Genomic DNA, 27407 nt, shown 5'->3' with positions numbered 1-27407 from the left:
CTAATTAAAATAGGCTGATCTGCCCCCCAGGGGGGACAGAAATGGCCTAAAATAAATTTGCCCCCCAGGGGAATGACCCTTGCCTAAGGGGTCGCTCGCCTTGCGTGAAATTCACGAAGAAAAAAAAAAAACTCCCTGGTGTCTAGTGGTTTCTGTCCCCCTTGGGGGCAGATTGGCCTCATAACAATAGGCCAATCTGCCCCCAATGGGGGCAGAAATGGCCTAAATATAATGTTCCCCCTAGGGGAGCGACCCTTGCCTAAGGGGTCACTCCCCACCTCTAAAAACAAAAACAAAACAAAAAAATTATCCCTGGTGCCTAGTGGTTTCTGCCCCCCCTGGGGGCAGATTGGCCTAATAGTAGGCCGATCTGCCCCCAGGGGGGGCAGAAAAGGCCTTAAAAAAATGCCCCCCCGGGAACGACCCTTGCCCAAGGGGTCGCTCCCCTATGCTAGTTTCCAAATAGAAAATAAATCCCTGGTGTCTAGTGGGCATTTCAAAATGCCAGGTTTCATCAACTACATTACACAAGGTCATATTAATTTCTTTTAGACAGTGAGCTGCACAGGATCACAGGATGTTGATCTGAAGCTGAGACTCGAACCTGGTTCCCTAGTTTCAAAGTTGGTAGCACTGATCCTAATGTATTCCAAGTCAACAGCAATGTATGGTCCATAGAGGTCACTGGACAGTACAGCCAATGGATGCAGACACGGCCCGTACTCAGCTGGCCTATAAAGACAAAAAGCATTCCACTCACCATAATTCAACACAATAACACACAATTAAGTGCCACGCAATTCCACAACACACAAATCAACACCACAGAATTCCACTACACACAACACATTTCAACATTTCATAATTCCACACCCTACATTTCAACTCCACATCATTCCACTCCATGCCATATAATGACAATCCAACAAATTCAACTCCACAAATTTCCACTCTACGGCACATAATTCCACTTGACATATTACCACTCCATGCAACATAATTCCATTACACTCCATGCAACACAATACAACTCCAGATAATTCCACTACACATAATTCCACTCCAACCTACATAATTGCACTTCATGCCACATAATTACAATCCACATGTATCCACTCAGCTCCACAGCACATAATTACACTACAAAAAGTTCAGGTCCACACTGTGCCACATATTTACACTCCACATAAATCCACACCATGCCACACAATTCCACACAACACCATGCAATGCCACACAAGTCCACACCATGCAACATAATTACCCTCTACTTTACACCACATAATTACATTCCACATAAATCCACTCCACGCCACATAGCAACACACCACGCAAATACACTTCACAAATGCCACATCGTTTTATTTTATTCAATATAATTTCACTCAATGTCACAGAATTCCACGCAACAGAATTCAACTCCACACAATTCTATTCCACATCACATAATTCCACACTAAAACACATAATAGCACTACACAGCACATACATCCAAACCACAGCACAGATTTCCATAGCATGCCACATAATTCAGCACACCACATAATTCCACTCAATACATGCCACTCCACGACACACAATACCACTACACATAATTCCACCACACTTAATACAAAATTGCACTGCACACCATGCCACATAATTATACTACACATAACTCCACTCAACGCCACACAATTCCACAACAAACAATTCCACTCCAAGCCACAAAAGTTAACACCACATAATTGCAATCCACACCATATAATTCAACAACATTCCACATAATTCCACCCCACTATGTGCCACTCTACGTCAAAGTCACTCCAAGTAAATACACACCATGTAACATAATTACACTCCACATAATGCCACATATTTACTCTAGACATATTTCAACTCCACACCACATACATCTACTCTACTTTTATAACACATGGCTAAAAGACAGTGACAACGCCAATAACTCTCGGATTGTCAAGACCTCGTGGCTTTGCCAATGCTTGTTTGCTAAAGCTGCTTTTGGTTCCCCAGTGCAGCCCTGCTTGAATTTAACTGTACAGCTACACCCCTGCTGTTTCTCATCTGCTTACCTTACTACATTAAAATCCAAACCTAGTTGCTTTGTAAACAGGGTTACAACCATTTTCAGAAATAAATACAGTCCATTTCCTTGCATTTGGCTATTCTAGTAGGGCTAATAGCTGGGAGGTGAAAAATAATGTGTTTAACCTCCTACTATTTTTTTTGCAACATGACAATTATCCGTATTTGTTTTAATAATAATTTAAAAATAATTTAGGCTGCTCTAAAAAACGTTTTTGTTATTCTGTAATGCGTTTGCAATTTTAGGTTTACATTTTAAAGTGAATATCCTTGAATTTACGATTTTTAGGTTGAGCGTGCAAGAGCTTTGAACTGTTGTAGGTACTTTGGGCTTTTAACCACGCCCACATCATGACCATCACTTAGATTTGATCGTGGGCTTGACTTTCAAACATCACTTAATGTCATTGGTAAATGCTTTACATTTTTCTCACCTTGGGAAGGTTTGGTTACTGCCTTGGACACAACCCTGTTACAGGGATAATTGCACGATTACCGATAAACTTCAGCGTTGGCGAACTACAACACTTCGTGGCTGCCATGACACTCGGAGCATTCAGAGCGCGAACTTGATCAGTGGTATCGTTTTTACATTATATGCAGTCTGATCTGCATAGTACACATTCTTTGCAGCGGGCATATTAACCCTGTGCGCTACCTTATGAAGACTCCAAGTTTCCACTAGACAAAAGTATGTTCTCTCTCTAGGTACGACATAAATCACCAGACTTAGTCTAACATTTTTACATTGCCTAGTACACGTTCTTTGCAGCAGGCACATTAACCCTGTGCGCTACCTTATGATGACTCAAAGCTTCCACTAGACAAAAGCATGTTCTTTTGGCTGCCATGGTGTTCAGAGCGCGATCTCAATCAGTGGTATCGTTTCTACATTATGTACACTCTGATCTGCTTAGTATGCGTTCTTTGCAGCAGGCATATTAACCCTGTGCACTACCTTGTGATGACTTCAAGCATCCACTACACAAAAGTATGTTCTCTCTCCAGAAAGAAAATAAATTGGCATTGTTATTATGACATTATTCCATTACATGCACTTTGTGATTTGCCTAGTACACGTTCTTTTCAGCAGCCACATTAATCCTGTGCGTCACCTTATGATGACTCCAACCTTCCACTAGACAAAAGTATGTTCTCTCTCCGGAAAGAACATAAATCACCAGTTATTTTGACATTTGTACATTATATGCACTTTGTGATTTGCCTAATACAGGCTTTATGCAGCAGGCACATTAACCCTCTGACTACCTTATGAGTCCAAGCTTCCACTAGACATAAGTACATTCTCTTCAAAAATAACATTAACCCTCTGTGCTATCTTATAATGAGTCCAAATTTCCACTAGAAAAAAAGTATGTTCTCCCTCCAAAAAGAACATTAATCGCCAGAGTTATTTTTACATTATATGCACTCTGATCTGCATAGTGCACGTTAATTCTTGGACTTGTACTTTATTTTTATAATGTGATACAAGCTGGAAACCAGCCCATGGAGTATTGGTAGAATTGCACTACTCCCTATGTCGATGCATGATTCACTCATTTAGTTTATGTTTAAGCTTTGCATTCGGGACTTGTAGTTTTATTTTTATAATGTGATACAAGCTGCAAATACAAAGCAGAAACCTGTCTAGATAAACTACTCCTACATTTGAGTCTGTGAAACTTGAGCTGTGTGTGCGTGTATTTATTTAACTAGCCTTGAGGAGAGCTTATGGTTGATTATGCTGTACAGTGGTCAATATTTTATAACTATATAATTATTATTCTCAAGGTAGGTGGCTCTCCTCAGGTGTGTGAAAAACCATGGGCATTTTGTTCGACTACCCAGACTGCAGTAAAGGGACAGTGATCCAGTAAGCATGCATACTTTGAGTACAATTATTTATTCCTTGCCCCGCGGGCAATGTCACCTGTACCAACTGCCAAGTAAATATGTTTTGCACCTGGGAGTAGTTTGTGTTTTGAGTGCCTTGTTTAAAAAAATTCCATTAGGCCTGCTATTCATTTAGTTATATGCAGGGCCACTGGAATTATGTGGCAGAATCGACCCGAATATGCGATAGGGTTGACCAATTAATGTTGCAAAAAAAGTCCAGTTACACATATACAAAGCCAACAGCTCCAAATCAAGTAAATGCGAGACCTTTTGCATTGCAAATGCTTGTTTTCACTGGTGTGGATAAAAAAACATACATTTTCCAATAGTTTTCACTAGAGTAGGTTTAAAATACGGACTAGTTAAATGTACTTAACTCCTTGGGTGCCAAGGATGTAACGGTTACGCCTTCGGCTGCACCGCTCGGGTACCGAGGACGTAACCTTTACGTCCTGCTATGGGTCCTCCGGGGAAGCAATATCGCCCTCTAAACACCAGGGATGTTTGTTTTTTTATTTATACATATAAGGGGAGCAACCCCTTGATCAAGGGTAGCTTCACCAGGGGGGCAATATTTTTAAGGCATTTTCCTCCCCCTCCCCGGGGGAAGATCAACCTACTGTAATTAGGCTGATCTTCTCTCGGGGGCAGAAACCTCTAGACGCCAGGGATTGTTCACTTTTTTTTTTTTTTTTTTTTTTTTTACAGGAGAGGAGAGACTCCTTTGGCAAGGGTCGCTCCCCTGGGGGAGAACTATTTTTAGGCCATTTCTGCCCCCCTTGGGGGCAGATCGGCCTATTTTTCTTAGGCCTCTCTGCCCCACGGGGGGCAGAAACCACTAGACACCAGGGTTTTTTTTTTTTGTGACAATTTCTCGCAAATGGATTGATCCCTTAGACAAAAGTCGCTTCCCTAGGGGGCACATTTATTTTAGGCCATTTCTGCCTATTTTATTAGGCCAATCTGCCCCTAAGAGTGGCAGAAACCACTAGGCACCAGGATTTTTTTTTTTTTTAATTGTTTACAGATGGGGAGCGACCCCTTAGGCAAGGGTCGCTCCCCTGGGGGGGGGGTATATTAGGCCATTTCTTCCCCCCATGGGGGCGGATCAGCCTATTTATATTAGGCCCATCTACCCCTAGTGAGTGTTTTCTGATCTGCCTATTTTTGTAAGGCCCATCTTCCCCCAAGGGAGACAGAAAGCCCAACAGAGACCAGGGAAGATTTAAAAAAAACAAAAAAAAAACAGGGTGGGTGTATGGCCATACTCCCACCCCAAATAAATGGGGACAAAGTTGTTCTGCCCACTAGTGGGCAGATGGAGCAATTACCCCTGATCCACTCCCAGGGGGGTAGAAAGCTTACTAGATGCCAGGGAAATAATAAAAAAATAGTGAGGTAGTGGCTACCAAACAGTAGGGGCATGGGTATGTCCCCATCCACACTGAAGGGGGTAACAGTCTTTCAGCTCTCCCCCAGCACACTAAAACATCTTATGACACGGCAAGCAAGAGGACATTTGATTATTTTGGGTTTTGGTTTTACATTTGGGCCATGACAGCTTGTCTGACTCTCAAAATCGTCCCACTTGGAATGGTGAGGGCTGCACTTTTTGGACTTGGGGATGCTGCCATATAGAAAAATCTACGAGACCTAGACACATCTGAAAACTAAACATCTGGGTGAGTCCAGTGTGGTGTGCTTCACATGTACCCCTCACCATTTTCTCAACTACAATGCCTTGCAAACCTCCAACTTTGCTTGAAATCACACATTTTTCCCACAACCTTCGGGAATCTGCAGGAACCGACAACATTCCTACCACCCAGCATTGTAGCATCTATACCGATAAAAATTCTGCCCCACTTGTCAGCCTAAAAACATTTTTTTCCAAACTGCCTTTTGGACCCGCTTTGGTTCCCCCTTTGACATGTTTTTTGGCTGTTTCCTGTCACAGGCACTTGGCCCACCTACACAAGTGAGGTATCATTTTTTACTGGGAGACTGAAGGGAACTTTGGGTGGTAGGAAATGTGTGCTGGTGCGGTGATCCCACACAGAAATGTGGGACATTTGATTTTTTAGCAAAATTTGAGGTTTGCTGAGGATTCTGGGTAAGAAAACACTGGGGCATCCATGCAAGTCATACCTCCCTGGACTCCATTGGGTGTCTAGTTTTCAGAAATGTTTGGGTTTGGTAGGTTTCCCTAGATGGCTGCTGAGCCCAGAACCAAAAATGCAGGATGCCCCCGCAAAAACAGGTAGTTTTATATTTGATAATTTTGATGTGTTCACATAGCGTTTTGGGGCATTTCGTGTTGTGGGCACTAGGCCTACCCACATAGGTGAGGTACCATTTTTATCAGGAGACCTAGGGGAATGCTGGGTGGAAGGAAATTTGTGGCTCCTCTCAGATTCCAGAACTTTGCAGCACAGAAATGTGAGAAAACATGTTTTTTTTTTTTGCCAAATTTTGAGGTTTGCTAAGGATTCTGGGTAACAGAACCTGGCAAGAGCACCACAAGTTACCCCATCCCAGGTTCCCCTAGGTGTCTAGTTTTCATAAATGTCCAGGTTTGCTAGGTTTTCCTAGGCATCGCATGAGGTAGGGGCCAAATTCCACACTAGGCACTTTCCCAAAAAACATGTCAGATTTCAATGCAAATTTGTGATGTGTCCATATTGCGTTTCCTGTCGCGGGCATTAGGCCTACCCACACAAGTGAGGTACCTTTTTTACTGACAGACTTGGAGGAACACAGGATAGCAGAACAAATGTTATTACCCCTTGTCTTTCTCTATATTTTTTCCTTCCAAATGTAAAACAGTGTGTAAAAAGACATCTATTTGAGAAATGCCCTGTGATTCACATGCTAGTATGGGGACCCTGGAATTCAGATGTGCAAATAACCACTGCTTCTCAACACCTTATCTTGTGCCCATTTTTGAAATACAAAGGCTTCCTTGATACCTATTTTTCACTCTTTACATTTTACCAAATGAATTGCTGTATGCCTGGTATACAATGAAAACCCATTACAAGGTGCAGCTCCTTTATTGGATCTGGGGACCTAGGGTTCTTGATTAACCTACAAGCCCTATGCAACCAGAAGAGTCCAGCAGATGTAACGGTATATTGCTTTCGAAAATCTGACATCGCAGGAAAAGTTATAGAGTAAAACGTGGAGAAAAATTGCTTTTCTTTTCACCTCAATTTCAATATTTTTTTATTTCAACTGTTATTTTCTTTTAGGATCTACACAAATGACCCCTTGCTGAATTCAGAATTTTGTCTACTTTTTCAGAAATGTTTAGCTGTCCAGGATCCAGCATTGGTTTCACACCCATTTCTGTCACTAACTGGAAGGAGGCTAAAAGCACAAAAAATAGTAAAAATAGGGTATAACCCAGTAAAATGCCAAATTTGTGTTGAAAATGTCTGCCCATTCCTGAAATCTGGGAAGATGATGATTTTAGCACTGCAAGCCCTTTGCTGATGCCATTTTTGTGGTGTGTGTGTGGGGGGGGGGGGGGGGGGGTGATTGGGACACAAGCCTTCTTCTGCAGCCCTTTTTACCATTTAAAAAAAAAAAAAAAACGAAATTTCTGCTATATTTTGGCTGATTTCTTGGTCTCCTTCAGGGGAACCCACAAACTCTGGGTAACTCTAGAATCCTTAGGATACTGGAGAAAAGGAAGCAAATTTGGCGTGGGGAGCTTATGTGGACAAAAAGTTACGAGGGCCTAAGCGCGAACTGCCCCAATAGCAAAAAAAAAAAAAAAGGCCTGGCAGCGAAGGGATTACATTTGCCGGGACACTATTCCGGTCAGTTTGGACGCCCGGTATCCTTTTTCTGATTCCTAAGCCTACAGATTCCAAATAACGCAGTTCCGTCTCCAGAACGTTCTGTGTGGGCAGCACAGCGGTCCTGTTGGTCGAATGGCCCCTCCTCTCGCCCTTTTCCCTAGAAAAGCCAATCCTGGAGTGACCGAGGACAGGCGAGGGTCCAATTTACAGTAGATCACCAATAAGGACGTGGAGCGCTGCATCTTTGTCGGGTTTCTATTGGATAAATACTTTGTCCGTCACGCGAGGGGTGGGATCTGTGATGTCGTCCATGTACGGGAGCTATCGATTTTCGTGGTCTTTTCTGACGTGTTTTTTTGGTGCATTACTTCTGTTGCCCACCATGTCGCTCGACTTGGCCGCGTGGTCCGGGCCACTAAGCCTTAATGAGGTAGAAGAGAAGCCGCTGCATCCTCTCCGGGTCCGGTACGGGAGCTTGGAGCTGGACGAGCTGGGGAAAGAGCTGACCCCTACTCAGGTAACAAACGCAGGGCGTCCCACTTATAGAGTGCAGTACTGCCACTGCCCCCCCCCCCCCCCTCGAAACGCTTCGTCCTAGCCACCGATCCAGAGGTTGCATCGGCTGATTCGCCGCCCTCCCCCGGTCCAATAGTAACAAAACGATTTCTACTATCAACAGCAAGAATCATATAAGCTCCTCACCCTGCTCTCGGAATTCTCCTAACCCACTGCTATCGTTCGAATGCTATACTACTATACGCCCTTAGCCCCCCCCCCCCCACATGTTTTTAGTGAGTCTTATGAGCCCCAGCTACCTTTGCACAGTCTCATTTTTCCCCTGCTCTAGATTATATTATTCTGTCACTTCTTTCTGCTGTTCAAGGGCAGACCATGCAACCTGAAATAGCCACTTTGTACACGTTGCCACTTTAGAGCAATTCGAGGAGAATGGCAGCTACTCTAGTTGTCAAGGGCAAGTGGATGTTGCGAGCAGGGCTATTGCCCACTGTGTTCTTGGCGTCTGAACGTAGTGCTGCAAAGCTGAGCTCAGAACTATCTTAATACCTCAGGTTACGCAATTATTGTAGTAAGACACTAAAGTGCCCCCTGCAAGGATTTCTCACAGTTTCCTTCTTACTCCTACTCAACAGCATTAGATGTGCACGGAAAAACTATAGAGCGTTGTTTTTACTGACGAGCACGATGAGCCACTTGGCAACCGTGTTAGTTGCCATCTAGAAAGACACTGACTCATAACGTGCACATCGCTCGGATGCATAGTAAAACTGATCGGAGACGTGTCTAATGGGCAACGTCAACCTGGAGAGTTCTATAGTGAGTGGTGGGTGCTGTTTTTTTTTGGGTGCACTCCTGCTCACATGGCATGACTCGACCTTTGGCAAAATAGAATATTATGTTAGGGTGACCGTCATGTTAAAGGCATCTTGGTACCGGTATGCACGTCATTTGCACAACTTGGATTGCGTCTTTTCAGAACCCAACAGCGTGACTAGTCACAGAGGAAACACTTCAGTGGCAATAGCTACACAAGAACAAAAGTTGAGCACCTTCGAAAGCATGGAGTTGGCAGAGCACCAAGACGTTCCACGGTAACGAAATGTAAAGGGGTTGTAAATAGATACAGCCCCATCAGACTGAACACTCACCAGGCACCCTGCATTAGTATGTAGTTTATCCTGTAGCAAATAGGAATTCTTTGTGGTAGCTCTGAATGGAAAAAACATACATACGGGCAGCGCACCCTACTGTACGAGTGTGTTGAATGGTAAAATACATTAATAAGTGATGGATTGCAGTGTAGGCTATCTGAGGAAGTGACTGTATATCCTCCGATTTCCCTCTATCCTGACTTAGGTCGCTGCAAAGCCGTGTTGTGAAAAGAAAATGAGTGAGTGTATTCACCTTGTTTAAGAAGTCTTGTTAACCTCAGCTATACCTGGGTGACTTGTGTGGATTGGATGCAGAGTAAAATGGATATTAGCGCACCATCTGTCTACAGTGAATACAATAAAGGATGCAAAGTATCTGGTGTCTCTCCTGATAAAGCAGCCATTTCTTTCACTTAATCTTTAGAAACCCTTTGTTTTGTATTAAGGTGCACAAAATAGAATGCTTTAATGTTCAAGTTTATCTCTTAGAGAAAAGACTATCGAGGGTCCCTGGTATAATAAGTAGCCCATCCAGGGAAATACTTGAGTACAAGAAAAGGAAATGAGCTACAACTAATGTTCACTGTTGTCCACAATACAGAACAACCAAAAAATAATTATTACAGAAATACAGAAAATGATATTTATTACATATGTATGTACAACAACAACAGAAAACAATGATCAAAGTTAGATATATAAATATTTACATGTTCACAAGGAAAGACAGACACTTCTTTCTTAAAATATACACACACTCATATACAGTGAATAGACAAAGACAAAGTGTCACACAAGACAAGACAAAAAAGATAATAGAAACATAACACTGAAAAAAAGAAGGTCCAAATTGGCCAAAACGCAATAAGATATAAACTAGATATACACTTTCTCTTTCTGGAGCTTTAATAATATTCGTAGTAATAGCATGTTATAACTCAAATTTTGATTACGTCTCCGCCTAACTAATTCATAAAGGAAATGTTATTACTTTAACCCTAAAGTTCATAATCCATTACAACAACTGTAGGAACCAAGCCTACGCGCGTTTCGGAGGTAACCATCCAATTTGTAAAGCCGCCTTCATCAGGGCAGTTCCTTTTCAATATTTGATAACTAATGTCGCAGGTCTTATAAGTTCTCGTCCTTCCCGCCCGAATCAATCCTAATAAACATAAGAAACAACGGAATAATACATTTAATCCAATTCCTCGAGATCCAAATATCCACCTAAATAATACCACAACCAGATTCAGATCAAAAGGATCCAAGGTGCAAAAAAGAAAAAAAGAAGAAAGAATAAAAAGATGAATGAAAAGTGATTGAAAAACAAAAACGATTCAACACCAAACACCAGTGCAAGAAAATTAAAACACTAAATACATGCAAGAAACACCATCATATATATGTGTTCTCCCATAATAACCTCCACAACAAATATATTAATAATAATAAATACCAGACAACAGTGTTGATGCGTTCCCTCAGAAGGAGAGCACAGAAGGGCTGATTCTCTAACTTCAAATTCTGATCGCAAGGGGCTCCTTATGTAGGTACACAACCAGATATGCAGACATACCCCTGTTTTCAAAACAAGACACCTTCAATAAATAAAAAGATATAAGGGACCAATCTTTTACCTATAAGGACAAAGGCTTATTCCTTCACATACCAAAATAGTCTTCAAGATAACAGAATTTCTAGGGAGATCATTCCCCACAACTTCCATCAATCTTCCATCTGTGTGAAGAAGGGGGGAAGAGAAGGTCAATAGAATGATGAAAATGGAGTTCCTCTACCAAAATTATTCTCTCTTGTTTCTTTCTCTAGATATCTAGGGTCCCTCGTCCATTATGATTAGAGAATCTACTCGAATGTATTTTAAACATTCTTAGCCAGAGTTTCACAACCCCACTTGATTCAAAACTAGGTAATATGCTCCCTCGATATATGAAAAACAAGTCATTGTATAGACTCAAAGACCACTCGTTTCAAGTTTATCAATGTGTCAAAGTCCTATCCTTTAGATGGAAACTGTAGTTTTTAATAAGGGAAAAGCCTACCTTCTGATAAACCGATTTCTTTGCAGAGAATGTAAATCACGGACGCCAGATCTAAGATTGCCGAATACGGCATCCTCCATTTTGAGGTCAGGCATCCCACTCTCATTCTCCGTAAAGACCCGCGAGACAGCTAAGGAGATCGCGAGATTTCATAACAGGGATGAATCAAAAAACGTGTCAAAGTCCTATCCTTTAGATGGAAACTATAGTTTTTAATAAGGGAAAAGCCTACCTTCTAATAAACCGATTTCTTTACAGGGAATGTAAATCACGGACGCCCGAGCAAAGATTGCCAAATACGGTATCCTCCATTTTGGGGTCAGGTGTCCCACTCTCATTCGCGGTAAAAACCCGCGAGACAACAAACGAGATCGTGAGATTTCATAACAGAGGTGAATCAAAAAATGGAGTCGGCCATCTTAGAGTGGTCATAAATCCAGCCTAATGTAGGGAAGATGACCTAAAATGAAACAAAAGGATAACTCTAGGTGAAAGAACATCCCATTTGATGTTTAATTAAAAGAAACCACGCAACTATAAAGATACAAAATCAAATAAAAGCAAAAACACCTACGATGGTTTATTACAAAAAAACCTTAGGAATCATAAAAAAAGATATATATATATATATATATATATATACATATATATATATATATATACATCTTTACCTTATCATAAATGAACCAGGACCTCTCTAATTATATCACAATATCAAAGATCTTTGGGGAAGAAAACAGCACATGCTACCCAAGATGTAAGACGATCACTCACTTCCAGACAAAAACACATCAAGAAGCATTCAAATTAAGGCGTTTTCCCAAGGTATGTGCTCGTTAAGACCTTTATCATGTGTGTCCAGAGTAAAAATCCAAAACACTTCCTGCTTTTTCCTTATGTTTTCCATTACTTTGCTTGGAACGTCCTTAATTTTTTCCAAAATTGTCCACGTCAAGTCATCCAACTCATGTTTTTCTTTCAAACAGTGTTGCACCAGGGGAGCTCCCTCCCTCTTGTTCCGAATATTCGATAGATGTTCTGAAATTCGTACTCTAATTTCACGTCCAGTTTCTCCCACATACCCCGCTGGGCAGGGACAGATAATCAAATATACACAATTAGAGGTTCTGCAATTAGTCATATCGCTCAGTTTGTACTTCTTTTGTCTCCACACCAATAGATCACTTACCATAGCTTTGGGACATGCTTTACAGGTTTCGCACTGGTGATTTCCCAAAACTGGGACAGTACCGGTAATGGACTTCTGACAAAATTCTTTCTCTCTTGGTAGGGCTGCCTTAACTAGTTTATTACGGATGTTCTGATTTTTTTTTAAACGCCAAAAGAGGTCTTTCTAAAGGTCTAAGAGTTTGGTCGCTATTCAGGATTTGCCAGTTGCTGTTAATTATTTTCCTGATTTTATCATTCATATTTATCTCTTGGCCATTTTATGAAGTTACAAGGTAGAGTACATCTTTGCTTCAGCCGATAAACATCTGAGTCTGGCAGAAGGTGTGGCAATATTTAGCCGCCTGTCTCTGAATTTTGACGTGTACTTGCGTAAAATTCTGATAAAAGGCACACAGACTGGGAGGGGCATGGCTAGCCGCTAAGATGGCGGTCGTATAATCTGAAGCTCCTGGACCCGGCCCGTGAATCCTGCCAATACAACCTAAACTATGCAACATCAAAACCTGAGAATACCACCCAGACACTCTCCAAAGCGTGCAGAGCCTGTAATGTTGAAACCGTGCTCAGCAGAGTTAGATAAGTAACCTGAGTGACCTGGGTGTCCAGCACTGTGGCCTGTGCTCTCCTAAGGACCCGGATGCTGCAAGCATGGGCCTTGGGGGGGTGAGGCCGGGCTGGGACCTGCCGCTATGTTGAAAGGCTGACAACACTTGTGAAGACGCCCACACAGGAAGACAGTAAGGAGGGGTGCGGGCAGGCCTGAGGAACGGGCCTGCAGCGCCAGCTCTGGTCAATGTGTGCCGCAGACTTCACACACTCCTGTTGACTCTCGCCGACACGAGGTGGCCTAGCCCTTGGATCACTGTAAACTGTGAGACACGTTCTGTAATTCTACTACATATCTCCACGACCTTCCATACATATAATCACTTGGATTGTGCGGGCCTTGGGTTTGTACATAAGAGGCGATTTCATGTGCATATGGCGTTTCTACAAGAGACCCATTTTTCTAATCATGAAGCTCAGAAGATGCGCAGGAAATGGAAAAGTCAACGCTCCCATACTTCTTACTTTGCCTTTAACAGGGGCGCAGCCATATGGCTAAGAGCCGAGATTCCATTCGCACTTCATGATACTAAGATAGACAAACAGGACCGCTGTGTCCTCCTGAAGGGCACTCTCGATGGAGATACACTGGTGCTGAGATGCATATATGCACCAAACACAGAGCAGGATATTTTTCTTGCACACCTTTTTAAGGTGTTGGCAGAGTGGGCAGCATTACCTTGGATACTGGGTCGGGACTTCACCACAGTGTAGGACACAACATTGGACAGACCACACCTTCCCCTGCCCAGCACAACGGCGAAATGCCCATCTAAGGCTTTTAGGCAATGGATGGAAGGATGGGCCTTGTCAAATGTGTGGCGTAGTCGCAATGATTGATCACGGGAATACACCTTTTATTCCTACCCTCAGACATTACATACTTGTTTGGATAGGTTCTTGTGCCACAATACACTCCTCCCAACTATGACACATGCCACTCACTTAGGAAAGACAATCTCAGGCCATAACCCTGCTGAAATCACCTATACCTACTTGGCGCCTTCAACCAACCCTTCTAGAAGATGCAGTATTTAGGGAGACACTCGCAACGACCACCAACACTGATTTTGCATAAAATAATGACTCAACATCCTCACCAATGGAATGTGAAGCCTTTAAGGTTGTAGTGTGGGGGTCCTGCATCGGTGCAGACAGGAGGTCATAAGAGAGATTACACAATTGGAGAACAAGCCGGGCTCCTTGGAACTACAGGCTCATGGTAACACTGATGGCGCAAGAACACTGCAAGAGGCTCACATTAATTATGCTGAACTGCTAGAACATATCCGTCTTATTGACCATGAGGAAAATAACCGTAAACTACATCCGGAGGCTGATAAGTCGGGGGTCCTTACTGGCTCGCTTGATCAGCCTGGATGTCCTGCTTACGCCCATACTATCCATAAAAGACCCAATACGTGGGGTATTAAGTACACAACAGTCCATCAGTGGAGCTTTCCATGGTTTCTATACACGGCTATTCGCCACCCCCTGCCCAGGCAGCCATAGAGACCAAAGTGGCAAGCACGACTACCTAAGGTGTCTCCAGATGAGAAGGAAACCATGAGGGCCCCCATAACATTGGGAGAGACACAGGAAGCCGTTAAAGACCCTGCCAGAAATAAAACGCCGGGATCAGATGGGCTCCCAGTTGAATTTTACTCTACGTATGTTTCAAAACTGGTGCAGCGCCTTGTAAAACTATACAACGCCTCTCTGACTGCAGGTCGGCTTCCTCCCACTACTAGGGAAGCAAAAGTGACATCATTGTTAAAACCCAAAACCACCTGCAGAGCTCACTTCCTACAGACCACTGTCCCTCTTGAACTCTGATCTCAAAATTTTAAGTACAGGACTGGGAGGCAGGCTGCTTCAGCAGTTGATACATAAAGACCAGTACAGATTTGTGTCTCAGCGCACTACATCACTGAATATCTGCAGGCTGTTTCATGTGATGTCGTCTCTGGGAGTTTACTCCTTTGCAGGTTGTCGACTTGGACTTCCATCGAGCCTTTGATACCTTGGGGTGGGACTATATGCTGGCGGCATTAGCACACTATGACATCCCATAAGTCTTTATTAAGTGGGTCGCTCTCCTATATGTCAGACCTATGGCCAGAGTGAAGACTGGACCCCATATTTCTAGTGCATATCAGATCATGCTGGGGGCCAGGCAGGTGTGTCCATTATTACTGCTTCTATTTGTCCTGGTATTAGAACCCCTGGCACAACATATTCAGAAGAAGTCCACAGAATGCAGCATAACAATGGATCACCCAATGCACTATGTCTCCTTATATGCAGATGACCTGAACCTTCACCTCCGAGATCTCAGTACCGGACTGCAGTGCTTACCCAAATTACTGACCTCCTTTGCGGCCCTTTTGGGTCTCCACCTTTACATTGAAAAATCATGCTCATTCCGGTTTGCAGACAGCATAATAGGTCCAGTCTTAAAGTTTGATAACAAAGAATTACCTGTGGCTGCTCACACTTTTTGGTACTTTGGCATTAACATGTATCGAGACAGGAGGGACGCCCTTGAGGGCAACCTTATGAGGACGAAAAACTCACTTGTCGCAGATTGGTTTCTGGACCACTTTGCCGCTGTCAGTGATGGGCCGGTTGGCCCTTGCAAAGTTGATTATATGTTGCCACGTCTTTTGTATTACTTTGTGAACCTCCCGGTGATGGTGCCTGCTTGCGCGTTCAGTTTGGTGAATTCACTGTTGGGAGATCTGATCGGGGAAAGGGTCGACACAGGGTCAGCCTTGTGAAGTTACAGTTTCCCACGACCGGGGTGGACTGGGAGCCCCCAACTTGAAATCATATTGCACAGTGGGACAATTGTAATGGTTATCATACTGGTTGGCCGGCCACAATTAGTTGGAAGTATATTACACACTGACTCAGAGCAGCCGTGGGCAACTGCACAGACTGATCTGTCCTGGAGTAGCCCCCTCACCCCCACAACCATGCCCTTTTCTGCTGCAGATAATATTTGCAACCTTAAAGCTAGCATTGAAGTACACTGCAACAGCTGCTCTGTATGCATCTAATGTGCCACTACAAAGTCTCGCCACAATATCTGGTACACTCACAGCACACCTGTTGTCATCATGGGAGCAAGAAGGGCTTTCAACAGTTGGAGCACTGTTTCAGGAATTGCACAGCATTACCACATGCTTATTCACAAACCTGCACGGACTTCCAGAGACATTATTTTTAATCTATGCCAGTATAATATGTGCGGCAGCACTGGCCCCAAATAGTGGTGAACCCAGCACACATGAGCTTCTCCAAGCAGTCCACACTATGGGGAATGGGAGGTATCTTGTCCGATGGCTTTATTGTGGACTTCGGACAAGTCTGGATGTATCACTAGCTCTGCTAAAACTGGGAAACTGACCTTTTATGGGAAATCCCTGATAAAGAATGGGCACGAATACTTGAGTATCTCAAACGTATCTCACGTAAAACTAGATGTAAATTTATACAGTTCTCTATCTTACACAGAGCATACCGCAAAGATTGGGCAGAAATATTCCCAACCATGTCCTCTAACTGTCCTCATTGAGTGCTCCAGGAGACTGATCTCCTGCACATGCTAGGGGAGTGTCCTCACTTGTCCAACTACTGGAGGGAGTGGTGGCGGCATTGGCGGACGTTACAGGACTGGACAACTGGCATACCCTGGCGCAATGCCTACTTGGACTACACCCACGATCACGGAGTACCAGGGTAATATGGCAATTTGCAGATTTAGCATTATAGCTAGCGAAGAGACTTATTACTCAACAATGGAAGGCCGCACTAGTGCCTAAACTGTATGCGGAGGGATTAGGTGGCATGCAGGGGGCTTGCCGAAAGTCGTGAGGAATATCCAAGCCTCCGCAAAAAGCCCATTTCCTTAGAAGGTGATGCCCTATTAGAAGGGTTCAAGGCTCAGGATACTGCACTTAACAGACTGACCTTACACACACCAAGTATCACTCTTAATACAAATGAAGGAATTCAAGCAGCGTCCTTACAACGGGTATGCTAATTGACAGAAAGAGGATGCCCCATGCATATTCCATCGGATTTGTGACTACTTAAGCCCTTCTTAAGAGCCTGACTGCTCAGCTAGGCCTCCAGTAACAAACCTCCCCCACAAAGAAGTTGACAATCACATATTCCTCCAAGATAATGCTGTATAACAGTACTCCACTGTTGGGTGACATGAACCAATGGGTGGGCGGGGAAGGACGATCCAGTTTAATGTTTAGTCATATTGATATGTTTTCATTATAAGACTATGGTGTCTATTATGTTGTCTTGAAATGCTACATGTATCATCAACTATTAGACAAAGATTAATTCCATGACACGTTAGGTGACATGACCAGCTGTAACATAACAAAAATGCAATGACATTTGTGTTAAAAAAAAAAAAGGCACACAGAGACTGCAGTTAACGTGTGACCTGGGGCAACTCTCTTTATTTCTCCGATTTTTAATCTGTTTTACTTAGAGCAAAGCCTGAGAGCAGGTGCTGCAGTGCACCTAGCACTCTCCTCATGACCGGACCTAATGACGAGCCACCCCATTTTGGTTACATCTCACAGGTTAAAACCACTGCACTATGCCTTATGCTCAGCACTACTAGAATTATGCGGCAGGGGAAGTCCAAATTATGCGGCAAGAAAAAACATATTATGTGCCACATTTTGTAATAGTATTACTTTAGCAATTTGTCATTTTAACACTTAACAGTGTCTAACTGATTGCAACGAATTAGTACCAGTTTAATATACAAATACAGTTTAATATACAAATACAACAATAAGAGACAACAAGCATGTGCAGTGCAATAGGGTCTCACATTTCTCTGAGTTACAACTATTAGCTGTAGTAAACTCCCAACCTGACTTTTCTTGCCACATTAAATGGAAAAAACCAGCGCGATCACGCTGCTACAGTTCACTCATAGTGAAACCTATCGGCAAAAGTGCAATTAACTATGTAACAGGGTCGATGTCATGCAAAGCACTGGACTTCTGCCAAGCGAAATCGCGCTGCGAAAAAAGATAACAATTAGTCTACAAACCTGACGGGGAAACAGCGAGCCTCAAATGTTTTCAGTACTTGGTCGTGCGCTCGAGGAGGACTAACCACCAGAAAAGGCATGATGTATGCGTGCCTTCCACTAATGAAAGCAAGCAGATTTTGAAGGGCAAGCCCACGAACCAATGAAAGACACTGACGTAACATGGATGGGGCTCCAAGCCCTTTTCTATCTCCTAAAGCGTCCGCAAGCGAAATGCATGCACAAGCGACACAGGCTCGACCCTGAAAAGGAGACTAGTCAGCTTTTGCATAGGGCCTTCCACTATGCAGCAACACGTGGCACCATATTTTTAGTAACTTTCGAAACATTTGAGTTAGAAACTGTTTTTTTTTTTGTTAAAATCTGCAAATTATGCAGCAGATGATGGATTATATGGGAAGCACATCAGAACCATAATTATGTATAAATCGCAGCAGCTGCATAATTCCAGTGGCCCTGCTTATGCTGCACAGGGCTTATGTATGACCTTTGGTCTATGTACATGAGAGCCTGCATGTCTGTTGGAATCTATGAAAATGTGTGCATGCAGGTATCTTGGTATGTGCACATGGCTGCCTTCATAGTGAGAAGGTGCACTATTCAAAGTAGTATTGTCAATGCTTGAACAATATTACAAAAGCCATGTATAGCAGTGTCTTGGAAAAAACTCCGCTGCAGTCACCAATGAGAAGAGGTGTTGCAGTCTAAGGTAGCGATCAGCAGAATTCCCTGTGCAAAAATGTCCATGGCTTGAAAGATAGCTTCATTTTCCCATATGCTTGTCTGCAGTTGCATTCATTGCCACACATTTGATGCTAATTTATTTTGAAATGGGAGCTACCTTGAACAAAGCACAAGGTTCATTACTGTTTGCATAAATACGTATGCTGCAGAGAAAGAAAAGATCTTATGCTGACTGGAGTTAAAGAATGACGTGTAGCTAAAAGTGGCTGCTTCCTGAAACAATTGTCTTGCTTTTGTGTCAACACACATAAATGCAGTCCTTTTTTGGCTATTTGTGGTAGTTCGCACTTAGGGCTCTGTAACTTATTTTCTAGATAAGGTATCCATGCCAATTTGCGTCCCTTTTCCCCCCAACATCCTGGGGATTCTAAATATACCCAGGGTTTGTGGATTCCCCTCAAGGGGGACTGAGAAAATAGGCAAAATATAGCAAAACTTTTAGTAAAAAAAAAATAGTGAAAAAATGCTCTAGGTAAGTGTCTCTGTTTTGTTTTCCTAAAAATGGCACACATGAACAGTTTACTGTACTAAAGTCACCATCTTCCCAGCATTCAGGAACATGCAGAGCTGAATCAAAAATTCAAATATTTTGTATCACAGGCATTTCTGTAAGCAGTAGGCTATTTTTTGTGCTTTCAACCTCATTCCAGTTTGTGGTGGAAACCAGTGTGAAACCCATGGGTGATTCAGAAAAGATACATATTTCTAAAAAACTAGACAAAATTCCAAATACAGCAAGGGGTCATATGTGTAGATCCATCAACATTTTCCCAAGGAAAATAAATGTTGAAAAAACAATATTGAAAACGAGTAAGAAAAGCGGGCATTTGTGACAGCATTTTCATGTGTAACTTTTTGGCACAACAGCAGATTGACAAAAGCTATATACCATTATGTCCGCTAGACCCCTCTGGTTGCAGGGATAAACAGGGTTTGTAGGTTCTCCTAGAACCCAAGGTACCCAGAGCAAAAACTGAGCTCCACCCTACAATGGGTTTTCATTGAGTACTGAGTATAGACTAATACTTATAGTGAAAAAGGAAAAATGGGTACCAAGAAACCATGTATTTCTGAAATGGGCACAAGACATAGGTGGTCATTTCGAGGCTGGCGGTCTTTAAATCGCCAGGCTCGCGGCAGCAGTCTCCCTGCCACAGACCCAGAGGTGAAGACAGCCGCATTAGGCGATGGGCGGATTGGCTGCAGCCAAACTGCCACAATGCCGCCAGTAGCGTCAGGGCGGTTGGACCGCCAGATCGGAAGTGAGTACCTCCTACTGGGGGCAGTCCTGAGACTGCCGGCGGTATTATGACCCGGCAGTCCGCCAGCCTTTCCGTGGCGGTCACACCACCACGAAAGCCCCGGCAGTAATGCACCCGGCGACAGGCATCTCTATTCCTGTCGCCGGAGGCCCCCCCATGTCCACACACATGCATGCACCCTCCCCCCCCATTTCCACGCACATGCATGCATCCTACCCACACAGCCCCCTGCCCTATATGGATGATCAACGTACCTTTTCCCATGAGGTGGTCATCCAGGAGGGGATGGGTCCTGGCGTTTTCCACTGCCAGCACCGCACCACCGACAGGACTCCCCATGCCGTATTACGTATCGTAATACAGTGGACGGACAGCTGGTGGAACCACCTCTCTTCCTCCATCGGCAACGGGGACGGGGTTGGATTTCCACCCATAAACGGGCAGAAATCCTACCTGGATTAAAATATGTTGGTGTTTGGACCTCTAGCACTGGCAGTCTGTTGGCGGCAGTGGAAAAAGACCGCCAAAGTTGTAATGACCACCATAGAGTTTAGGAGCAGTGGTTATTTCTACATTTCTGAATCTGTTGGTACCCGTACTAGCATATGATTTGGAGGGCATTTTTCAAAATGTCATTTTTTTTATACACTATTGTACATTTGAAAGGCACAAACACAGCAAAATTCAATGGGTAATAACAAATGTTCTACTATTCTATGCTCCCCCACGTCTCCAGATCAAAATGGTACCTCACTTGTGTGGTTAGGCCTAGGGCCAGTGACAGGAAACGGGCCAAAACGAAACGTGGACGCAGCGTATTTTCCACCCCAAACTGATCCTCCTTTTTCGAGTGTGGGTAGTTCTGGATTTTGGACACTAGCTCAGACAGCACCTAGGGAAATACAGCCAACCTGTACATTTTTTAAAACTAAACACCTAAGGTATCAAAGGTGGGGGGGACTTGCGTGTCTCTCACCATGTTGAGTTCCCCAGAATCTCTTGCAAACCTCAAACTTTGACTAAAAAACAAATTTTCCTCACATTTTTGTGATGGAAAGTTCTGGAATCCACGGGAGCCACTAACTTTCTTCCTCCCGCATTCCCCCCAACTCTCCCGATAAAAATGGTTCCTCACTTGTGTGGGTAGGCCTAATGCTCCCAACAGGAAACGGCCCAAAATGCAACATGGACGCAGCACATTTTTGCACCCAAAACTGACCCTCTTTTTCCAATGTGGGTAGCTCTAGATTTTGGATCCTACCTCAGCTGGAACCAAGGGAAACCTAGCTAACTTGTACATGTTTGAAAACTAAACACCTGGGGGATCCAGGGTATGTTGACTTGCGTGGCTCTCACCATGTTTTGTGACTCAGTATCCCTTGCAAACTTTGACCAAGAAAACAAGTTTTCCTCACATTTCTGTGATGGAAAGTTCTGGAATCTGTGGGGAACCACAAACTTCCTTCCACCCGGCATTCTTCTAAGTCTCCCGATAAAAATGGTACTGCACTTGTGTGGCTGGGCTGATGAAGGGTGATACCCTGAAACCGGTTCAGGGATGCTTGTTTCCAGTCCAGGGAGGACCCGGACTGGCAGTTCGGGCTGGACTGGTCCCATGGGGAACAGGGTCAAGACTGATTTGCATATGGCTGGGTCCAAACTGGTGTGGCATGGTGAGCAGAAGAATGATGTATTAAACCCAGATCAGTGACTAGGGTTGAGTGGTTGAAAAGTATCATCCTTTTGTGTTGCTAAAGTTGCCCTAAGTGGGAACGGGATGCCCAGATATGGGTCCCTTGCTCACTGTGCCACTGGATTCAATCTAGCCCAGCTGATGAAGGGTGATACCCTGAAACCGGTCCATGATGCCTGTTTCTGGTCCAGGGAGGACCTGGCCTGGCAGTTCGGGCTGGACTGTACCCATGGGGAATAGTGTCAAGACTGACTTGCATATGGCTGGGTTCAACTGGGGTGGGACGGTGAGATGAAGAACAATGGATTAAACCCAGATCTGTGACTGGGGGTGAGTAGTTGAAAAGTTTCAGCACTCCGTCAATCATCCTTTTGTGTTGCTGAAGTTGCCCTAGAGCCTGCACCAGAAAAAATCACAAGATCAAGGAGAGTCCCTTTGCGAGGGCTCCCACTGACTGATCAGTTTGTGTTGCATACACTAGACCCAGCCACACAAGTAGGGCAGCATTTGTATTAGGATAAGTTAGGAAACACTGGGTGGTAGGAGGTCTGTTGTTTCCTTCTGGCTCTAGAAGACTATGGCACAAAATGCAAGGAGAATATGTGATTTTAGTCACATTTTGATGTTTGCAGGGCATTGTTTGTAGGAATCTGGTCTGTGTGTGGTGTGTACCCAAGGTACTTACACTTTATACCAAGTCCAGGTATCCCCTTATTAGTGTAGTGTAGGCAGTGTCTAGAAGCCAGACTCTAGAGGTAGCTGTGGATGAGCAGCCAAGGCATATCTAGGAGACATGCAAAGCTCACACAATCCCACTGTAATCACACAGCACTTAAATCAAATCAAATCATTAACATTTGTATAGCGCGCTACTCACCCGTGCGGGTCTCAAGGCGCTAGGGGGGAGGGAGGGTTACTGCTGCTCGAAAAGCCAGGTCTTGAGGAGTCTCCGGAATGCGGAGTGGTCCTGAGGCTGGTGGGGAGGGTGTTCCAGGTCTTGGCTGCCAGGTAGGAGAAGGACCTCCCACCCGCCATGGAGCGGCGGATGCGAGGGACGGTAGCGAGCGCGAGGCCAGAGGAACGGAGGAGACGGGTGGGGGCGTAGAAGCTGAGGCGACGGTTGAGGTATTCCGGTCCCTTGTTGTGGAGGGCTTTGTGTGCGTGGGTGAGAAGTCGGAAGGTGATCCTTTTGCTGACTGGGAGCCAATACAGGTGTCTCAGGTGTGCGGAGATGTGGCTGTTGCGGGGTACGTCGAGGATGAGGCGGGACAAGGCGTTTTGAATACGTTGCAGGCGTTTTTGGAGTTTAACGGTGGTCCCAGCATAGAGGGTGTTGCCGTAGTCCAGGCGGCTCGTGACGAGGGCGTGGGTCACGGTTTTTCTGGTGTCGGCGGGGATCCAGCGGAAGATCTTGCGGAGCATGCGGAGGGTGAGGAAGCAGGCGGAGGACACGGCGTTGACTTGTTTGGTCATGGTGAGAAGAGGGTCCAAGATGAAGCCGAGGTTGCGGGCATGGTCTGAGGGGGTCGGTGCGGTGCCAAGGGCCGTGGGCCACCAGGAATCGTCCCATGTGGTCGGTGTGTTGCCGAGGATGAGGACTTCCGTTTTGTCCGAGTTCAGCTTTAGGCGGCTGAGCCTCATCCAATCTGCGACGTCCTTCATACCGTCTTGTAGGTTGGTCTTAGTGCTGGCGGGGTCCTTTGTGAGGGAGAGTATAAGTTGGGTGTCGTCGGCGTAGGAGGTGATGATGATGTTGTGCTTGCGTACGATGTCGGCGAGGGGGCTCATGTAGACATTGAAGAGTGTCGGGCTGAGCGAGGAGCCTTGAGGTACGCCGCAGATGATCTCGGTGGGGTCTGAGCAAAAAGGTGGGAGGTAAACTCTTTGAGAGCGGTTTGAGAGGAAGGAGGCGATCCAGTCCAGGGCCTGGCCTTGGATCCCGGTGGAGCGGAGGCGGGTTATTAGGGTGCGGTGACAGACGGTGCCGAAGGCAGCCGAGAGGTCGAGGAGGATGAGGGCGACTGTTTCACCGTTGTCCATCAGGGTTCTGATGTTGTCTGTGACTGAGATGAGGGCGGTTTCAGTGCTGTGGTTGGTTCGGAATCGGTTTGTGAAGGGTCGAGAAGGTTGTTGTCTTCCAGGAAGTTGGTAAGCTGTTTGTTGACGGTCTTCTCTATTACCTTGGCAGGGAAGGGGAGGAGCGAGATGGGGCGGAAGTTTTTCAGGTCGCTTGGGTCAGCCGTAGGTTTCTTTAGTAGGGCGTTGACTTTGGCGTGTTTCCAGCTTTCGGGGAAGGTAGCAGAAGAAAATGAAGAGTTGATGATGGCCTGGAGGTGCGGGGCGATGATGTCGTCGGCTTTATTGAAGATGAAGTGAGGGCAGGGGTCCGATGGGGCGCCGGAGTGGATAGAGTTCATGGTGGTTTTGGTTTCTTCAGTGTTGATGTGGGTCCAGGCGTTGAGGGTGATGGCCGGGGGTGTGGGTTCGGTGATGCTTGGTTGGGTCTGGTGTCCGAAGCTGTCGTGGAGGTCGGTGATCTTGCGATGGAAGAAGGTGGCGAGGGAGTTGCACAGGTCTTGTGTGGGCGTGACGGCGTTGGGGGTGGAGAACTCTTTAACGATGCTGAAAAGTTCTCTGCTGTTGTGGCTGTTTTTGTCCAGTTTGACGGTGAAGAAATTCCTTTTGGCTGCGCGGATCAGGTGGTGGTGTTCGCGGGTCGCGTTCTTGAGGGCGGTCATGTTGTCAGCGGTGTGGTCCTTGCGCCAGGTTCTCTCGAGGGCGCGACAGGTTTTCTTCGATTCCTTAAGGGTGTCAGAGAACCAGAGAGGTTTTTTGGTGTTGGCCTGTTGATGCGTGCGTCTGAGGGGTGCAAGGTTGTCTGCGCAGTTGGTGATCCAGTTCGTGAGGCTGAGGGCTGCGTCGTTGGGGTCGTCGGTGGTGAGGGTGGGTTGGTTGATGGTGAGCGCGGAGAAGAGCTGTTCTTCGGGGATTTTGTTCCAATGTCGACGAGGGACGGGTTGAGTGCGGAGGTGGCGGGTCTCGCGTCGGAATGTGAAATGGACACAGCTGTGGTCGATCCAGTGTAGAGCGGAGGCGTGGCTGAAGGAGACGTGTTTGCTGGCGGAGAAGATGGGGTCAAGCGTGTGCCCGGCGATGTGGGTGGCGGTGTTCACCAGTTGCTTGAGGCCGAGGTTGGCGAGCAGAGCGGTGGTGTTGGGGTCGTTGTTCTGTTCCAGATGGAAGTTGAGGTCGCCTAGGAGGATGTAGTCCGGCGAGGCGTGGCGAGGGCGTGCGGGGAGACGAAGTCGGCGATGAAGTCGCTGAAAGGGGCGCGCGGTCCGGGGGGACGGTAGACGAGGGATCCTCTGAGGGTGGTCCTGGGGTCGGTGCGAATCTGGAAATGCAGGTGTTCAGCGGCGAGGGGGGTGTCTTCGGTGGAGGTGGTGACGCTGATGGAGTCTTTGAAGACGATGGCGATTCCTCCTCCTACTTGGTTGGTGCGGTCTTTCCTGGAAATCTTGTAGCCTTCAGGAATGGCAGTGGCGATGTCAGGGGCCGAGGAGGCGTTCATCCAGGTCTCCATGATGAAGGCGACGTCCGGTGCTGTGGAGTCCAGGAGGTCACAGAGTTCAACGGTGTGCTTGTGGATGGATCGAGCGTTGACCAGGATGCACTTGAGGTGGTTGATGGCGCGTGGGCTGGTGGTCGTGGTAGTTGCGTGGTGGAAGATGCGTTTGCAGGAGTGGCAGGTGAAGGGTCCATGGGTGCGTTTGGGGTGCGCTTGGAAGCAGGTGTTGGAGCGCCCTGGGTTGAGGGCGTGGAGGGTGGTGGGGTCGTAGCGGAGCAGCGGGGTTTGGGAGAGCTGGGGACCAGGGGTCGTGGCGCTGGGCGCGGGCCAGGCGCGGACGGGCGCAGACGGGCTTGCCTCTGGCGTGCCCGCTGCGCAATCGCGCAGCGGCCGCCATAAGAGGGGGGGGGGAGGGGTCAGCAGGGGGCGAATGGGAGCTGGGGGGCGGGGGCGTGCAGGAGGTGGCGGCGGGAAAGCGGAAGGGAGGGGGGGACAGGTAGAGGGAGAAGAGCTGGGGGAGTGGGGTTTAACGGTGGGGGGGTGAGTTTTAGGAAGTTTAGGAGTTTAGGGAGAGAGATAGGAGTAAGGTTGGGAAGATAGGGGAGGGGGGGTTGTAGAGGTGGGTGAGGGTGAGAGGTAGAGAGAAAGGATAGGAAGATAGGGGTGGTAACGGAGGGGGTGGCGAGTGGGGGGGAAAGATAGAGAAATAGGAGGAGGTGGTGAGGGAGATAGATAGTGAGATAGAGAGATAGGTAGATTGGTAGATAGGAGGGGTCAGGGAGGCAGATAGCGAACAGGGTAGATAGGGGTGATACAGAGGGGGAGGCGAGTGAGGGAGAGAGATGAGACAGGAGCAGGAGGGCAGGCGCGGGGAGAGCAGAAGACGGAGGATGAAGAAGCAGAAGAACAGAAGACAGAAGATGAAGAGCAGAAGAACAGAAGACAGAAGATGAAGAGCAGAAGACAGAAGACGAAGAAGAGAAGACAGAAGACGAAGAAGAGAAGACAGAAGACGAAGAACATAAGACAGAAGACCACAGAAGAAGGTACAGGAGACGAAGACAGAAGACTACAGAAGAAGAGGAGCGCAGAAGACAGAGAAATACAGATGAAGGTGAAGAAGAGGAGCACAGAAGAGTACAGATGAAGGTGAAGAAGAGGAGCGCAGAAGACAGAAGAATACAGATGAAGAAGGAGAAGAGGGGCGGCGAGCGGCAGAGGAAGGAGCCAAGAAGAGGGACAGAGAAGAAGAGGCACACGCGGGTCGCGGTACAGAGGAGAGGCTGAGAAGCACACAGATGAAGAGAGAAGACGGGGAGCAGGAGCGAAAGAAGAGTACAGAAGAAGATTACAGAAGAGGAGCGAGGAGGAAGAACAGAGAAGGAGAAAAGAAGCAGGAGAGAGGGTGAGTAGTGCGGGGCAGGGCGAGGGGCTGGGAGGTGGGGGGTACTTACTGCGAGGTGGCTGGGCGGTCTCAGGAACCTGGAGGAGCTGCAACGGCAGGGGGAGCGACCTACCCTTGGGTCAAGGGTCGCTACCACTGTCGCGCAGCGGCAGCCATAGGAGGGGGGGGAGGGGTCAGCTGGGGGCGAATGGGAGCTGGGGGGCGGGGGCGTGCAGGAGGTGGCGGCGGGAAAGCGGAAGGGAGGGGGGGACAGGTAGAGGGAGAAGAGCTGGGGGAGGGGGGTTTAAGGGCGGTGGGGGGTGAGTTTTAGGAAGTTTAGGGAG

The 27407-nt window shown here is 46.1% G+C and overlaps 1 protein-coding gene across 1 annotated transcript in view; it reads left to right on the top strand.

Moving 5' to 3' along the window:
- The first annotated feature begins 8062 nt into the window (after positions 1–8062).
- Positions 8063–27407, top strand: part of LOC138266099 (phosphatidylethanolamine-binding protein 1-like) — a 37833-nt gene continuing 18488 nt past the window's right edge. Inside the window, exon 1 of the mRNA XM_069214482.1 lies at positions 8063–8307. Within this exon, the coding sequence (XP_069070583.1) occupies positions 8092–8307 (216 nt within the window). The 5' untranslated portion in view covers positions 8063–8091. The remainder of the gene's footprint in view (positions 8308–27407) is intronic.

This window comes from Pleurodeles waltl, chromosome 11, assembly GCF_031143425.1.
Source record: "Pleurodeles waltl isolate 20211129_DDA chromosome 11, aPleWal1.hap1.20221129, whole genome shotgun sequence".
Classification (NCBI taxonomy): Eukaryota; Metazoa; Chordata; class Amphibia; order Caudata; family Salamandridae; genus Pleurodeles; species Pleurodeles waltl.
Note: the sequence above shows the minus strand (reverse complement) of the source record. Positions and strands in the feature narration are given on the sequence as shown.